Source organism: Betta splendens, chromosome 24 (genome assembly GCF_900634795.4).
Source record: "Betta splendens chromosome 24, fBetSpl5.4, whole genome shotgun sequence".
Classification (NCBI taxonomy): domain Eukaryota; kingdom Metazoa; phylum Chordata; class Actinopteri; order Anabantiformes; family Osphronemidae; genus Betta; species Betta splendens.
In genome coordinates, this window is record NC_040901.2 from 12,885,151 (window position 1) to 12,903,252 (window position 18,102).

Below are 18,102 nucleotides of genomic sequence, written 5' to 3' on the forward strand. Positions count from 1 at the left end.
CTCGGTGGATGAATAACACTGAAAAAAGGGAAAGAAGAGTGTCGTAAGTAAACCAGCTCCGTAAATGACGACTGTATGTGTTTCTGCAAGAATCTGTTCACTCAGATGCCTTTAACCTGGTGGGACCGAACTCTATCAACCCCAGAGCAAGGTGTATAGTCTACCGCATGCTGTGAACACAATCCCCATCACTCATAGATCTCAGCAAGCAAATCACTGCACACGGAGAAAAATTGGACCCTGGTGTATTTTACAGCTTCTCGTCAGACATCTTTTCAATTAGAAGTAACCCTAAGCCATGTGGTGGGTGGGGTGGAAATGGTGAGCGTTGCCATTTACTGCAGTGTTTACTGTTGTGTATCTGCAGTCATGGGTTTTCTGACTTTCATCACTTTAAACACATTACATTGTGTTTTGTAGCACGATTCAATTTAAAAACGTCCCAAACGAGCCCTGATGTTGTTTTTCTGGGGAGTCTTAGCGTCACGGGCTGAGCTCCATTATCACCAGCTGTTGCTTTGTGCCGCTCAGCATCACCTCGCTTTGGAACATGAGTCTGATGATGGGCCTCTGGGCTGCTTTCCAGCGTTTCCCTGCACAAACCTCGCAGGATACCTGCAGTTAAGCTGGAGACACATCAGGCTGTTTAGGCTGATCAGAGCCACAGATTTGTTGGACGGGGGCTGCACGGAGCCAGGTTTGGTCTGTCAGCAGTATTTAAAGTCTGAAGCTGCCGTGTATTTCCTGGTAAATAGTCCTGCTGCTGGTGGTTGCACCGTCTTGTCATTGTGTACATGACAAAGAGCTTTGTGTGTTTATGTTGGTGTCGGCTGTCTGTTTGACATTGATGCCCCTCCATCGTGTCCGCCGTGAAAAGCCGGAGCCTGCCTTTTAGACCCGACTGCTGTCACACTCAATTACTGTCACTCAGACGCACACACGGCCGCTCAGAGTCCCGTCAGCGCTGCATCCGCTGCCTCCCTATATCTAATTGAACTGTTACGTAACAGTGTGCATGTGTACAAAGCAAACAGTTGTGTGCATGTGTTAGTGAGTCATATCTGATCCAGCTCTGTGTGTGTGTGTGTCTGTGTGTGTGTGTGTGTGTGTCTGTGTGTGTGTCTGTGTGTGTGTGTCTGTGTGTGTCTGTGTGTGTGTGTGTGTGTGGAGGGGGCGGGGCTTGTGTGAGCGATTGTGGATTAACTCTGAGCTCTTATCAGAGATGAGGAGTCGGCCGTCGGTGAACTGTTCCTAAAGCTCTGTCTGTGTCTGTGCTGCAGCAGCGTACCTGAAACCACCTTCGACCTTCACGGAGACGTCCACAGTGGCTCTGCCCTTCCCACCAGCAAGGTAAAGGTGTATTTGCAGAGCTTTGAAATGTCCACCTTACTTTAACATGACTGTATTTTCAGAAATAGTCTAATGTCACAGTTTCATGTCGCTATCACGCAAAAGCTGCAGGAAGGTGTTGATTTAACACCAGCAGGAGAAGCAGCAGGAAAACAGTGAGGACGCTCCCGCTCGCCCCCTGCTGCTTCTCTTTCCTGATTCTTTCCATGATTATGACACATCTACATTTCATCATGTGGCAGCTACTTTAATTCCAAGCAGCTTACAGAAAAAGAAGAAATAAAAAAAGGGTGTTCTGTGTGCAGAGCTCAGGGAAGCTGGAAATGGAGCGAGGGATGGTGAAACCCATAATCAGAGGAGAGCAGCAGGACATCCGGTCAGAGACGCTTCCTCATTTTCACCTCTTTACTCCGTCGCTACATCTTCTTCCTCATGGTGGTTGTTTTCTCTCGTCAGATCTCAGGATATTTCAGCAGACAGAAGTGAACTGACTTTGCCAGCCAGCATTGAGTTCAGAGACAACTGTAAGTGTGTGCGTGTGTGTACGCGTGTAGGTGTGCGCGTGTAGGTGTGCGCGTGTAGGTGTGCGCGTGTAGGTGTGCGCGTGTAGGTGTGCGCGTGTAGGTGTGCGCGTGTAGGTGTGTGCGTGTGCGCGTGTGTGTGCGTGTGCGCGTGTGTGTGTGTGTCTGCCTCTCTCTACCTCGTACGTCCGGTCCAGTACACGTTCAGCGTTATGAGATCATCTGTTTTTTTTTGGCCGTAGCAGCAGAACACTTTTACGACACACTGGAGAAAGTGCCCCTCAGCCACAGAACGCTGGGACCCCCCGCGGGGTTTCACAGGCGGCTGTTCGCTGCTGAACTGATCCCACAGCTGGGCTCAGCCTAGACTTACTTATTCATCAGCGACAGGTGTCTAACGGTGCCACTTTGTGTCCGACCAGCTGAAGACACCTTCCTCTCCGCCATCATCAACTACACCAACAGCTCCACGGTCCACTTCAAGCTCTCGCCCACCTACGTCCTGTACATGGCCTGCCGCTACATCCTGTCGCCGTCCTACCGACCCGACATGTCGCCGTCCGAGAGGACGCACAAGGTCATCGCCATCATTAACAAGATGGTGAGCATGATGGAGGGAGTCATCCAGGTGAGTTGTGCTGCTCTTCTACTCTGTGTGCTGTGATTTTGAAGGTGCTCTCACTGATGCTGCCGTTCTCCGTTATGACGCTGCTGTTTAAACGTGGCCATTTTGGGATGTTGTTTTTTTTCCCCACCGACTCAATTCTTACAAACTACCTTTGTGGCAGTTGTAACGTGTTTATTTTGCGTTTTTTTTTTTTTTTTTTGCAGCGTTCTCTCCACAGTTATGTCACATGTACCAGTTCGTCTTGTGTTTGTGTTGAAGTAAAGCAGTGTAAACAGAGACATGTAGACAACAATGCACATGAAAGCTGGGGTCTTCTCTTCACTTTAACACAGTTCATTAGCAAATATGTAAAAGTTGTCCCATCAGACAGTTTAAAGACTCTTACCAAGGCTCAGTGCATCATTAGCCTCTTCACTTGCAACACAACAGAGAAGCTCACAATTTAGTTCATTCCTTTCTGGTTCCTAGGTTCTGATTGTTCAGTTCTGGAAAAAGTGTGTCCTTTAAACAGGGGTGTAGTTGGTGACGCGTGACATCTTAACTTTCTCATGATGTAACGTTCTGTTAATCAGATGTGGTTTCAGCTGAGCTCCATCAGTTAAGGCTTTACACTGAACCGTGTGTGCGTGTGCGCGTGCGTGCGTGTGTGGGCGTGTGTGTGTGTGGGCGTGCGTGCGTGTGCGTGCGTGTGTGCGCGTGTGTGCGCGTGTGTGTGTGCGTGCGGTGTGTGGGGCGTGTGCGTGCGTGCGTGTGTGCGGGCGTGTGTGCGTGCGTGCGTGTGTGTGCGTGCGTGCGTGTGTTACGTGGCCGTGTCCATACTGTAGCTGTTGACGTGTTTTCTTTCTGTCCTGTGAATGTGTCCTCTTCCTCCTCTTCCTCCTCCTCCTCCTCTTCTTTCCATCCAGGAGATTCCTGAAGGGGATCAGGTAGGATAGCACAATAGCACACCATGATACGGCTGCTACAGACCTCTCTACCTCTCACGTACTCACTCTTCCTTTACTTCTTATCTCTTTGTTTCTTGGTTTGGGCGATACGGGTAAACATATAATGCACAAAGCATCCTAATGTTTGTATAGTTTGGTTTCAACTAAATGAAGCATAAAACCCATCTAATAAATATCATACCAGACCTATTGGCTCACTGAAGAACAAACATTCAACAGATAAGACTAATATTAAACAACTGGATCTATGCAGTGTCCCTGAATGCAGCAGCTCATATAAACTAATGCTGCCGGAATAAATATTCTCTTTTGAAAGAGCAAATCACCATTTAATGTCTGTGGGAGCGTAACCATATACTCCACGTTTGATATTTATAATTGAGACCTTGCAGCGCTGTCTGATCGTTCTTTGTTGTTCCTAAAATAGACACAGACAATAGATAGATGCAACCTGTCGCCCAACCTGTTTGTGCCTCTCGGCCGCCTTCTTTTAACCTCTGCCTTTTGCCTTCTCTCGCTCTCTCTCTCGCTCTCTCTCTCTCTCTCTCTTTTTCTCTCTACTCTCTCTCCCCCCCCCCCCCCCCCCCTCTCTCTCTCTCTCTCTCTCTCCTTCTTTGACCAGCCCTTCAGTGTTGCTGCTGCTTCTTTTCCTCCATTCTAACAGATATGTCAAACAGAGCCATGATTATTTGTCCCACCCACAGCTGGAAAACTAAGCAACAACAGCAACATCAGCCCAACTAATTCCATTCAGCTTCCTGGACCTGCCTGGTACTAAAACAAACAAACAAACAAACAAACAAAAGCTGCAGCGCGAAACCAAAGCTGCCACTCTCTTCCATGGTTGCTCCATCTTTACTTCTGGCGCCCGTTGCGTGACATCACATCCTGCTTCTCCTACTCAACAGTGTGGCTGAGACGAGGCGCCGTCCTCAGAGCTCCTGCTTCATTTGTCTGTTTGGACGTTTGTTTAATGTCCCGCCATGCGTCTGTGTTTACATGTTTTAACGTCTTGTTTCATTTTGGATGCTCTCGGCTCCATCTCTCATCCTCTGGCTGTTCTGAATGAAGGGTCTTTTTGTTTGATTTGTTTTATGTTTTCTCTCAGCGGGGATAGATGAGTCCAGGGGAGTCAGCTGTGCACCTTCCTCCCTCGGTGATTGGCAGCAACATTAACCAATCAGCTCATCAGACACTGAGCTCCATCCTTCCTGTTGGTCTTTGTGCCACAAACGGTCTTTTAGGCTGTAGACACATTCAGCACATTGAACTTCTACAGACTAAACACTGGATTGATCATAGAAGCAAAAGGTGCCTAGTGGAGGAGACGAGTGTCTGGTGACCTGGTAGATGAAGGTGTCTGGAAGAGTTGTCACTCATGTCTCTACTCCCATAGTTTAAAGGATGTGGAGAAATAAAGATTGACTCACGTGACAGCGCTGACCACTGTGCTTCGGGGCATCAGGTGGCTTAGAGGAGGGGGCAGGAGGGCAGGAGGGCAGGGCGTGAGTCTATCCCTAAGTAACTGCTCCTTCTGGCTGCTACTCAAACAGAAACCCCTCTTCAACCTCCAACCAATTCCCTCTCCACTGCTTCCTGCCGCTCTAACTTCCTCCATGTTTGTTTTTCTTGTCCTGTTCGTGGCTGTATTGTATGTTACAGAAGCAGAAGAACATCGCAGGAGCTCTGGCTTTCTGGATGGCCAACGCCTCGGAGCTGCTCAACTTCATCAAGCAGGACAGAGACCTGAGTCGCATCACACTGGACGCGCAGGACATCCTCGCCCATCTGGTGCAGATGGCTTTCAAGTCAGTCTGAATGAGGAAGATGGTGATAAAATTCTGTGTAATGGAAGCTCTAATGTATTTCAGGCTGTGTCATGCAAAGTTAATTTTTGTGATGCTCAGTTAGTATTTAGGACCTTTGTGGTTTATGGAGGTTTGCTGTCTGATGAGATGTCATATTTGGCTTCAGGTACCTGGTCCACTGTCTCCAGGCTGATCTGAACAACTACATGCCTGCCTTCCTGGACGACCCAGAGGAACACAATCCACAGAGGCCCAAGATCGGTAAGACACACACCTGGGAGGATGTGGACTTTCACACCATCTGAACTGCCTTGACTGCAGAATAACCCTTGTTCTACTTGCGTCTCGTGCAGAGGACGTCCTACACACCCTGACAGGAGCCATGTCTCTGCTGAGGCGGTGTCGGGTCAACGCCGCGCTCACCATCCAGCTCTTCTCGCAGCTCTTCCACTTCATCAACATGTGGCTGTTCAACAAGCTGGTGACGGACACGGAGTCGGGGCTGTGCTGTCACTACTGGGGCGCCATCCTCCGGCAGCAGCTCAGCCACATCGAGGCCTGGGCTGAGAAGCAGGGTCTGGAGCTGGCTGCTGACTGCCACCTCAGTCGAATAGTGCAGGTGAGACCATGGGACTCCTCCAGAGAACCGTGTGCCATGAAAACCAGCTGAAACACACACACATGGGTTTGCCTCTGTTTTCAGGCCACCACCCTCCTGACCATGGACAAATACTCCATGCAGGATGTGCAGAACATCCATAACACCTGCTTCAAGCTTAACTCCCTGCAGCTGAACGCCCTCATGACCAATTACCACTGTGCTCCAGAGGAGCCTCCCATCCCGCCTGTAAGACAAACGTTTACCACCTTCAAGGCTGTAACATTGTGGGGTAAACACAGGTTCTGGTGAATGTAACTATCCTGTTTTGGTTGCATGGCGTGTGTTTTTGTGTGCAGGAGCTCATAGACCACGTGGTGGCAGTGGCAGAAAACACTGCGGATGAGCTGGCGAGGAGCGACGGGAGAGAGGTTCAGCTGGAGGAGGACCCAGACCTCCAGCTGCCTTTCCTCCTCCCTGAAGACGGCTACTCCTGTGATGTGGTGCGGAGCCTCCCTAATGGCCTGCAGGACTTTCTGGAGCCACTGCTGCAGAGAGGTGAGGGAGTTTATTGAAGATGTCTTTAGGCTGCGTGTCTGTAGTTTGTGCATCAGGTACAGAAAATACATTATTTTTCATTTCCTGTAAATGTGAACTAATATCAAAAAAATTTTTCGTGAACAGGTTTCTGTCGATTGATCCCACATCCCCGCTCGCCTGGTACCTGGACTGTCCACTTTGAAGGAGCCGACTGTGACAGCCACTTCTCCGCCATTGACAGCGCTGAGATGGTAGGTCGCTAACGCAGCCACCATGTGTCTTCAGGCGCATCCCAGGTGAAGCTGGCCGAGGGGCCTCTGCGTTGCTGACTCACAGAAGCTGCAGTAGATGTGACAGCTGAGGCTGAGCAGAGTGAGGACACGCAGCCTTTGAGCGACAGACGAGTCCGATCACATAAGAGCAGCTCCAGGTTTTCAGAGCGCAGCAGCATCAGGAGGCGAAATAGAGACATCGCTCCAGTCCAGCTGTCAGAGCACTCTGCTGAATGATGCAGATGGAAATTATGCTGGATTTACCAGAGTTATTAGAGATCATGCTGGAATTCCAGTAGCGTAGACATGAGGTGAAACACGAACTAAAAAAGGTAAAATTCCTCAACAGGAGACAATTTAACAGCACAACGAACATTTGACTATTTTTAGAAAAGGTTTAAACTTAGACGTTGCTTTGATTCAGATTGTGTGTGGTCTCAAAGTGAAAAGCAGTGATTAGTGACTTCAGAAAAGACAATTTAGTTTTTTGCACGCACGCTATTTAATCAACACCAATCGCTGCAGCGTTAGTTAGCAAGCCTGAGCGGTAAATGACAGACTTCTTTGGATCACACACACACACACACACACACACACACACACACACACACACACACACACACACACACACACACACACACACACACACACACACACACACACACACACACACACTCTTTCATACATCCACTTCCTCTGTAATTGCTCTGTTTATCCCTCCTCTACTATTACATGACTGTTGTCTCGACATAATGCAGGCGTCTCTCTCAAACACATGCACACACTCCTGATTAGTGGTGTGTGCAGCTAGTCAGCGGAGGGTGTGGTCTGGCTTATCTGTAGCGCTCGTGCATCACATGGGCATCTGTGCTTCGGTAGTAATGACATAGTTTGTTGCTTATTTTCGATGTCGCTGTCACCGTGGAGGCGGTTGTAGCGTCACACAAATAGATGGTGCAGACGTGCTGTACAGACCTGGCATGACTCTATTTACTTTGGAGACTTTAGCCAGTGTGTGTATTGGTGATGTGGGAAACCCTGGTAGCTCTCTCTCTTTCTTTGTTTCTCCCTCCCCACCCAGCCCTCCTCAGCCGTCGTGTGTGTATGACTTTGTATGGGTATCCACAATGTGGTTTTCATTCTTGACTCTATTCCAGCAACCACAGGTTCCTCTGTGGTCTTCCCTTTTTCCCCTCTATCCCTCCTTCATTCCTTCTCTCACTTCTTCTCATCCCTCCCTTTTTTTTTTTTTTTTTTTTTTTTTTTTTACTCCTTATTTTCGCTGGTGATGTTTGAGAAGCAAACCGAGGGAACACGCTAGCGGACGGTTGTGCATCGGTGCCCAGACCCTGTTACAGATCGGTCGAAGAGGTTTCATCCTCACTCACAGCTTCCTTTTTTCTGTCCATCTCTTCTTGTAGCCAATGAGGAAAGAGCCAGAGGTTGTCACGGTAACGCTGAAGAAGCACAACGGCATGGGCCTGAGCATCGTTGCCGCCAAGGTAAGGGTGTGTGTGTGTGTTACTGTGTGTTACTGTGTGTGTGTGTGTACTGTGTGTTACTGTGCGTGTGTGTTACTGTGCGTGCGTGTTACTGTGCGTGCGTGTTACTGTGCGTGCGTGTTACTGTGCGTGTTACACTGTAGGTTCACCCAAAATCCAGCAGATCTGGGATTTGTTGGAACTTTTTAAGAAACTTTTTCTCAGTGAACTTGTCTTTTGAGGCACAAGTCATATAGTTTTTCTTACTTTAAGGGATGAGCGTATATTTTTGACAGGAAGTCCAAAAATAAAAATGTTTTCATCTTGGCTGTGGAGACGGCGTGTGTTGTGTGTGTCTGTGTGAGGCGGAACGACAGGCTGTTTTAAATAGGCTGCTCTCAGTGTTGAGTCTGACAGCGGAGCAGAGACTAAACAGCAGTTCTGCAGGGAAACTCGTGGATCAGTGCTGGAAGGAGTTGCTGCTGTAGGAGTTGGAGAGCTGGGTGATGTGTGTGTGTGTGTGTGTTGTGGATCACTTTCTGCCCCTGTGTATATTTGTTCACACGTCTGATTTATTGAAGAAACTTGGGTAAATTAAACATTTCACCACGTTCTTGTCCTCAGTGCCTCAGGAAAAATAAATCCTGACTCACGTCTGGCGCAAACTTAACAAACATACTCGATTTTTGTAGCTTCTAATGCCAAATTGGTATGAACTCAATTATATGGCCTGAGGAACTGGGGAAAGCTGAGAGCATTGTTTGGTTAGATTATGATTTTACACTCAAGACTCAAGAACATACTGCTTGATTTAAGACTCCAAACAAACTGGGAGCTTATTAAATGATCGTCGTCTAAGAAGCTGATGTTTTGCACAGTGGCGCCGTCTGGTGGACGAAATAATATCACAATCCGATATCAGTGATATTGGATGCAAATCATCTAAGGGTTGAAATTGTTGAACAGTCATACAAGTCTGCACTAAAAGCTGTAAACTGAATCTGGCATCTTTTGAATAAACTCCAAAAGAAAAAGTGCATGAGGCAGTGAGACCAATATGTTTCCTGAGACTCTCCCTCTCCAGAGCGTTTCCTGCTAAGCGTGTGTGCTGGTGTGTGCTTGTGCGTGTGTGTGTCCGTGCATGCGTGTGCGTTTAGGGAGGAAGGACCCACTGAGGAAACCTCCACGCTCCGTTTATTATTGGAGAGCAGGGCGGGTTAGTGTGTGGGACAGGAAAGCCAGGTAGAGTGACTTTTCCCAAGCAGCTGCCACGGAACTGGGCTGAGCCGCGTCCTGTTATATAAGTGTGTGTGTGGTATTTGCCTAGTGGAGCCGCGGCAGCTCCACCTCAGTCTGACCAGCTCCGTCCCAGCTCACTGTGCGTCTGGAGCTCTGCCTGCATCTGCTGCCACTCACAAAACCACATGCTGACACTACACAGCGTTCTGCAGCGACACTATTCTGTTTTTAGAGGCATTTCTGGATTTTTGGATTTTACTCCCATTTCAAATGTCCTGGACTGATTAAAGGAGTTCTGATGTGCAGAGAGCGACTCTAGAGGACTTTTTTGAGGCTTGTGGGTGGTTCTACATGCGTGTCCCGCTCTAGGCGTCCCGCTGTGAACCGGTCTGGACCCTGACGAGCAGCAGACCATGTGGTTTTCGGTGGTGGGCAGGAGAGACGAGGTAACGAGCTGGGAGACGAGACTCGTCTCCGGCGTGCGGTTTTGAAGGGTGTGTACGGGCTGGAGCACATGGGTGTGTGTGACCCGGTCCTGTCTGGATGGGTGAGATTCCCCAGCGCCGTCTTCACGCTGGGACGTCTTTGTTCACCTGCTGTCTCTGTAAACACCCGGCCTGCGTTGCGTAACGCGGCAGCTGTGTGTACGGAGCGTCCTGCGGTGCGACGGCCTCCGGGCTCGTCGTGTTTGTCTTCAGAGTGTTAATGGTTAAGCCAAGTCACACAGGGCACGTACGGGGACACATGGACTCAGGGCCCGGCACCGTAGGACCTGTAGGGTCCATGCATCCTGTGCTGCTGACGTCCTGCATCAAACCCCCACGTCGGTGTTTGTCTTTCCTACGGACGGCTTCCAGCTGGAGAGGAGGAAACTCTGTCCTCCGGCCTGTTTATCAGAACATTCACTGTGTTCAGAGTTAAAGCAGCTACGTGTGTTTACAGCACGGTGCAATCTGAAATCTGAACGAGAGAACTTCAAACCAGCTTCAAAAGTCTCAAGTAACAAAGGCGATGCTTGGGAATTCATAACTTAAAAATGCTCCTCGTGCACTCGTTCCCAGCGTGTTTGAAGTATTTGTGGTGTTTGTTTTCTGGCTGATACTGAAGAGCTGCTGGAACAATGGTGTCGGAGGGTTCCCCTGCGAGGCTGGAACAATGGGAGGATGTACCTCAGCGCGCTCGCCGGCTTTCCTGTGAACCGTGAGCAGGAGGTGTGTGAGGGAGAATCTTTGTATGTCTTGGCGCTTGTTTTAAGAAATCCAGTATATCAGCGACGCCGTCGTGTCCGTAAATTTTGAGACGCTCAAACACTCTTGACATTACGTCACATTCAACCTGTGCTGTTTGTCCTCGTTGCCTTTGAACTCTGACCTGGGTCAAGCGTGTTTTTGTCCTTCATCAAACTTCTCGTAGTGACTGGCCTGTTGCTGCTGGCAGCGCTGGGAGGTCTGACTCAGGTTTTTAGGCCACCGTCCAGTGTCAGAGAACAACTATAATCCACCACAATGATGGAAAATTCCCGTGTGGCACCTCTGTCTTCTCCAGCCTCTTATTCATACGTGGTTTTAACCTCAGTGGCAGCAGGTTGACCTGCACGTCCCATAAGCTCCGATGCTGTAGCTCAAAGGAAAAGCGCCCCATCACGCTGACTGTCGCGCTGAGGCAGGTTTGTGAAGTGCAGCCACAGATGACCTCAGAAACTGACTGGAATGTGCTCATCTGTGTGCTCATCAACAAACAACCTGCTCATCATCATTGTGATGGTCTGATTCATGGGAACATCATTGTCAGCTTTTTGATGACGCCATGGTGGGGAGCAGCCTGTTGCTACCAGGAGCACAGCCGTCCTGTAAACAGTAAAGCTGCCCAGGTGTTCCAGCTGTTGGGTTGTAATGTGGAGCTCCTGTTATAGATCGTGGCTCTGCTTTAAGTCACACATCCATCTCCGTCTGAAACGCTTTATATTCTGATGTGTGTATGATATTTAATAACTCTGCTCAGCCTTATATTCAAACGCCTTTAACGCAGGGTCACAGTGAACAACGTGAACATTTGTGCTTGTTCTGCTGAGTCCCAGCGTTTCAGCAGCAGACGTTGAGGGTATGGCCTCTGTGGGACCCCTTCAACTCACTCTGTCCGTCTGAATATCCTCGGGGGATCTGGGGAAACCCCACAAGTGTCTCTGGAGCCCTTTTCTATACACGTCTAAGAGGCTGCGGCTCGGTCTTGAACAGACGTCCTTTTAATGCACAACAGACTTCAAACTGTCAAGATGATTTAGTGCTCTTCTCTCATCTTAATGTCACTCTCAGGAAATTCATGCCTGTGTGGATCCAGACTCGTTATTGTATATACAGTGTACACACAGTTCTCCAGAGAGTTTAAACAATGTGGGTCAAATAATTTGAAGGCATGTTGTGTCTGCTGAGGTTGACTAACTCTAAAACTAGAACAGGGATCGGTGACTAATGGAGGATGTAGAAAATATTGTTATCTTTGACTGATGTGAGCAATGAGAATCTCTTGTCTTCATGTCTAGGTACTGCAGTGAGTCTGTGCAGCTGGATTCACTCTGGAAATGATTAAAGGTGTCTGTAGTTTTAGTCTGCAGCAGTGCAGAGGCTGATTTCCTTTATTCTTTGGAGCATTTAAACCAGAGGAATGTATTTGGACCTAGAATAAAGAGAGGCTTCTTATTTAGGTTGGCCCAGTTTGTCTGCGATGGAGGGTTTGTGAAATAGTTTTCATGCTTCTGGCTCAGCTGTTGTCTACAGACTGGGGATAAACATGTCAAGATGCTAAAGCAAAGCGTGCGATGTACCCGACAGCACGGCAGCACTTTGCTCCGCTGTGAACCAGCTTCAGAGGAACCACCCAGAGGTTCCAGCTGTTGCTGTTTAGTCTCTGGTTTCAGTCCTTTGTTGCTACCTGGTAAAGTAAGGATTTAGTTTAAAGGTAATCTGGACTGGAGCCGGGATCGGACCACACAGCATTTATGTCTTCTGGAATGATGCATGTCACACTAGGATGTGGGTACTACACACAGCTCCTGTGTCCAGAAGAGTCAACATTCAAATCACATTCAAATTTTGCTGCTGAAACCTTGTGAGGGACAGTTGTTGGGTTTGTGCCCAGGAAGCAAATAAACTCTTAGGTTCAGGATCATCTGCCTTCAACCTTCAACCCATCTGCTATAAAGCCGGTCACGTTGTTGGTCCACATGTAAATGACACACATTTAATAATAAACGAGCCGCTTGAAAAATAAACCATGTGACATAATGTGATGAGCTACAGTGACATGAACGCACAGTGAAGAATGTTTTGTGTTGCTGTAATGATTTGAATGAGTTGTTTATTGATGTGTCTTGTGGTCTCTCTGCAGGGCGCTGGACAGGAGAAGCTCGGCATTTACATCAAGTCAGTCGTCAAAGGAGGAGCCGCCGACATGGTGCGTGTCAACACTGGGACCTTGGCACAAAGCAGCGAAGTAAAACAACTGACTGTTGCCTGTGTGTTTGTACAGGACGGCCGCCTGGCTGCAGGCGACCAGCTGCTGAGTGTGGACGGACGCAGTCTGGTCGGTTTATCACAGGAGAGGTAACGCAACGACTTCATGCCGGACCCGTTCAGATGCAGTAAAAGTCCGTCCATGCTAGTTAGGATCCGTCCACCCCCAGCGCTCGGCTGAGCTGAAGCAGTAAATGCTGGGGAGGTGACAGTGGGTCGGCCGCATCCTGGAAGCCTCGGGTTCAGACGTTTTGAGGTTTCCCAGTTGTCCTCGTAAAGAGAGTCTCCAGCGTGTTGTGGGATCAGCAGTGGTGCTGGCGGCCCCTCCCGCTCAGGGCGACCCGCCGGTTCCTCTGGCTCGGCGTGTCCGGGCCTGTTGTTCACTGCTGTTGAAGCGCTCGCTGGGTGTCAGCTCAGATAGAGCCGGATTTAGGATAATTGCTTTTAATTGCTTCTGTGCACAAGCAGCAGGTTGGAGCGTCAGGAGCCACAGTCGCAGTGACATGAGCGTGTGTGAAAGGTGTGTAGACAGAAATGAGTGGGTTTGCTCATCGTCAGGTGGATGTGACATTCCCAGAGCTGGAGCCTGTGGAACACACGCCTCATTAGTCCAATCTGGCCCTCGCACATTTATAGGATTGGCCAGTGCACATGTGGCTATTACACAAAATTACAGGCGCGTGTGTGCGCGTGTGTGTGTGTGTGTGCGCGCGCGTGTGTGTGTGTGTGTGGGATTGCATTTAAATTAGACTGAAGTGACTTCCTGGCAGAGGCTCATATAATCCCTGGCTTTCCTGCTTGATAATAAATGTTTTGTAGCGTTGACGCTTGGAAACAGTTTGCTGCTGTTTTGAGTCTGTTCTTCCTGCTGGAACTAGAGATTAATCTTCAACTCTCTAATAAACTTAAATAAAAGAGGATAAACACATTATCGTATCAGTCGCATCAAGGTGTTAAACTCTGTTCAGTGGATGAACGTGGTTATTCTGGAATCAACCACCTTCTCACGCGTTTACTACATTCTCTTATTTATACATATATATTTGTACCAAGCGTGTGTCTGACATCACCCTCACTCTCCCCGCGTTCAGGGCAGCGGAGCTGATGACGAGGACGGGCTCAGTCGTGACTCTGGAGGTCGCCAAGCAGGGAGCCATTTACCATGGACTGGCCACGCTCCTCAACCAGCCCAGTCCCATGATGCCCAGAGGTACACACACACACACACACACACACACACACACACACACACACACACAGTGTGTACAGTTGATATAGTTAATATGTGCAGCCCTTTCGCTACATGTCCAGTTTTAGGTGCAACATAATTCAGCTCCTGTCAAACCATTTAAAGAAACAGATTTTCCATTCACTGTAATGAATGGACTCATTGTTAGTTCCTCTATTAGCGGCTGTCAAGACGCTGGTGTTGTGGATGACGGACGAGAAGCAGACTTTTCCAGACATTGGCCGTTGTTGTTTGCAGACTCAAAGGCTCCAAAGAGTGTTTGAGGCCAGAGCTCCGTGTGTTCCTGTGCATGTCTGGCTCTGGGCTGGTCTTTGTCTGCTGGAATGTGACCCCAGATTCATGAAGGAAGTCTGTCAGTGCCAGATGATGCTAAAGGGGTGTTTCTTTGAAATTCCCTCGGCCACAGTGTGTTTACCAGAGCAGACTGTGGATGTAGCCCAGCAGGGACTGAAGCAGCTGCTCTCGTGATTATAACGGTTTAAACAGCAGAAACAAATAGTAATCATCTAATCCTCCACATGGCAGCGTCAGACAGAGGCCGTGAGAAGAACGGGAAGATGCGACCAAAGAGCGAGGGCTTCGAGCTGTACAGCAACTCTGTGCAGAACGGCTCTCCGGAGATCCCACCGGCGGGATGGGACTCCTACCCTGAACCAAAGAAGATGAGCGGTGAAGATCGGCTCCTGAAGAACCGAGCCGACCACCGCTCCAGTCCCAACGTAGCCAGTAAGTTCAGAGCCTCCACTTCCCATCACTCTGGGACAAACAAGCCAGTGTTGGACTGAGGCACATGTTATGTCCCAACTCCTCTTTTATTATTGAGTCGTCTTTGTGTTTAACTACACTGAAATGATTCCCTCCTCATCCTCAGATCAAGGCCAGAGTCCTGCAGGCAAAGCAGTTTACCCCGGAGGACCTGGAACTAAGATCACCTCTGTGTCCACTGGAAACCTTTGTGCAGACGTGAGTAACTGCAGCGTCATGGATGAGGAATGTTGGCGCTGACTATGTGACACTAGAGTGACAGGACTCCTCGAGGACGCTCGATATTTGTACCACAGATGGGAAATCGTCTGTTTAAATGTGTCACATAGCGATTGTGATGTCTGGGTTTCTGTTTTAGGACGAGCCCTCTCCGCCGCGCCCTGAAGCCTATCCAATCCCCACCCAGACCTACTCCAGGGAGTACTTCACTATTCCTGCATCCAAGAGCCAGGATCGGGTCCTGGCCCCGGGGCAGGGGCCTCCACAGCACTGGCAGGGTGTGGAGGACAGAGAACACCTCCCTGGGATCGACAACATCCTCAGCAACAGCATGCAGGTACGCGCTGCACCCGACGGCGTATGTGTGTCTAGAAAAAGCGCTTTGGACAAAAATCCCTCTCATTTTGTCTAATTCCTTGTCCTCATGTGAAGCGGCCAGATGAGCGCATGCAGCCTCACTACCAGCAGGACTACCAGCACCGGGACATGGAGTACCAGCACCGTGAAATGGACTACCAGCACCGGGACATGGAGTACCCAGCGAGGTCCACAAGGAGGTAGCCAAATACTGTTAGGACTGCCCTGATGAGCAGCCTGGGGCAGAAACAGACGTCACTGTGGCTCTACTGACGTGTCTCCAACGCTGTTTTTAAAGAACTGTCGCTCAAATACAATAATCTTGTACGTCGTATGTTTTTATTTGAATCTGTGCTCATCTGACACTGTGTATACTGTGTCTGCAGTAGTAGGAGGACTCGACCACTGGGCTCCTCAGCCGCAGGTCTCCTCCTCGCTGGAGTCGTCCACGTCGAGCCAAGAGCACCTCAACTTCTCCGCCTCCTCCTCCTCCTCCAACAAGACCCAGAACCAGAAGACGGGTCCGGGCCGATGGAAGACGCCCAACACCCCCCACTCTGTGCCGCCGCACACGGCTCAGCCCTCCCGCTCCGACCTGCCGCCTCCGCCGCCGCCTCCACCCGCCGCCTACCCCGACGCCTACGACCCACAGCCCGACCTGCCGCTGCCGCCGCCTCCCGCCGCCGTGACGCCCATCACGGCCCAGCAGGCGGCCGACCGCAAGAAGCGAGAGGAGCAGCAGCGCTGGTACGAGAAGGAGAAAGCTCGGTTGGAGGAGGAGAGGTACGCTTCACGCTCTAGTATTAGTGTTTTATGCGACCCAGTAATTGATCGGGTGATGGTTGATGTTGCTGGTTTCCCAGGGAGAGGAAGAGGAGAGAGCAGGAGAGGAAGCTGGGCCAGATCCGGGCCAACCCCGTCATGCCCGTCCAACCTCACAACAATGGAGGCGTCATGCCCCCCCCTCACCACCTGCCCCCCATGGCACCGCAGTCCTACCTCCCCCCACAGCCTCAGCCACAGCCGCCCCCATCCAGACCAGAGAAACTGGCCAGCCTGCCGCGGTCGACGGGACCCCCACCAGCTAGTGCCTCCACCCCGGGCGGTCCTGCCGGTAACGCATCACTAGCGCTTTAGCGTATCTCAGGACATCTAACTTGTAACACTTTGCTAAAACAAAGTGTGATGTAATCACAGGCATGGACACTGTGATCAGGGAGCTCCTACCACAGCAGCAGCCGCGGACCATCGAGAGGCGAGACCTGCAGTACATCACCATTAGTAAAGAGGAGCTGACGTCCAGCGACAGTCTGTCCCCAGACCCCTGGAAGAGGGACGCACGCGAGAAGGCCGAGAAGCAGCAGCAGCTTCACATCGTGGACCTGCTGGACAAGGAGATCCAGGAGCTGCAGGTGAGTGCGCTGGTCATGTAAAGGAGCAGTTCAGCAGTTTGGATCTGCTCGCTCCCAGACATAACCATTAGTTGTAGGAGTCAAGTTGTTGCCAACACACTTTATTTTTCAGGCAAAGCCGGAGCGAACAGCGGAGGAAAGCGACCGCCTCAGGAAGCTGATGCTGGAGTGGCAGTTCCAGAAGCGTCTGCAGGAGTCCAAGCAGAGCGACGAAGACGAGGAGGAGGAGGACGACGAAGACATGGACACCATAATAATGATGCAGAGGCTGGAGGCGGAGAGGAGAGCCAAGGTGAGACGGCTGCTGGGGTGGAGGGAGGGGGGCGCTGAGACAGGAGGAGGAGAAGCCCAGTAGACGGAATAAAAGCCGAGTCACTAAATGATCCCCATCAGCTCCTATAGAGGAGTCCAGAGCCACAGGAAATGAGTGAGAAGCAGCTGGGGGTTCCTCCGCGGCAGCGCTCCAACTATGAATGTCCTGCAATGTGCACCTGCAACATGCTTCTGTCATCGCTTTGCCATGCTGAGCTGCTTCAGCCTGACTGACTGCTAGGGGGCATGGTGGGTGGAGGGAGCAGGCAACCATGCTGTTGATGCTGCATTCACATCTAGGGCTCAGATTTGAGTCTCCTACACTAATGCAATAAGAGAATAATTGTCTTTGACCTTAACTCACATTTTTCTTATCTGTATGATGCTAATGCAGCATAAGAAGGAAACGAGAAGGAGCCTCGATTATGTCACTGGTTGGAGTTGGATGGCTCTTTACTTTATCCCACTTCCTTATTTTCCGCCTTAAGTGAAGTCTGGAGCTGTAAGAGATCCCCAAACGCTTTTTACGTCTATTATTATTGTACCTTTTGTGTGACAGGCAGGTGAGTGGCTGGATGTGGTGGAGGCTGAATCTGTGAGGGTGCGCTTGGTTTGGGAGAATTAAAGCAGTTACACCCGGAGATGCCAGGACGTTTTTGTAATGTAGACACATTCACCTGGACTTCAGCAGCATTAGAGTCCGTCTATATTTACTATAGTAAAGTAGAGTCACTATATATAACTCCTATAGAGGAGGTCTAGGTTAGTTGTGCAGTCCTTACGCCAACGTTTCGTAAATGTTCAGTCCTTTAGATATACTGGAGTAGAAATCAAAAGTTTTTCTTCATGATAATTATAATTAAGACTTTAGAATAAAAGCAACACTAAAAGCAAA

At 49.8% G+C, this 18,102-nt stretch overlaps 1 protein-coding gene across 1 annotated transcript in view; it reads left to right on the forward strand.

Moving 5' to 3' along the window:
• The window catches only part of LOC114849151 (afadin-like), a 47,007-nt gene that overhangs the window by 20,502 nt on the left and 8,403 nt on the right, over window positions 1–18,102 (forward strand). The window contains 24 exon segments of the mRNA XM_041069400.2: window positions 1,281–1,350; window positions 1,656–1,726; window positions 1,807–1,874; window positions 2,294–2,499; window positions 3,405–3,425; window positions 5,109–5,254; window positions 5,421–5,515; window positions 5,608–5,873; window positions 5,958–6,101; window positions 6,212–6,410; window positions 6,537–6,643; window positions 8,086–8,166; window positions 12,769–12,834; window positions 12,910–12,983; window positions 13,985–14,103; window positions 14,668–14,868; window positions 15,014–15,105; window positions 15,266–15,463; window positions 15,559–15,683; window positions 15,870–15,877; window positions 15,879–16,266; window positions 16,347–16,597; window positions 16,681–16,895; window positions 17,008–17,187. Of these exon segments, the coding sequence (XP_040925334.2) occupies window positions 1,281–1,350; window positions 1,656–1,726; window positions 1,807–1,874; window positions 2,294–2,499; window positions 3,405–3,425; window positions 5,109–5,254; window positions 5,421–5,515; window positions 5,608–5,873; window positions 5,958–6,101; window positions 6,212–6,410; window positions 6,537–6,643; window positions 8,086–8,166; window positions 12,769–12,834; window positions 12,910–12,983; window positions 13,985–14,103; window positions 14,668–14,868; window positions 15,014–15,105; window positions 15,266–15,463; window positions 15,559–15,683; window positions 15,870–15,877; window positions 15,879–16,266; window positions 16,347–16,597; window positions 16,681–16,895; window positions 17,008–17,187 (3,391 nt within the window).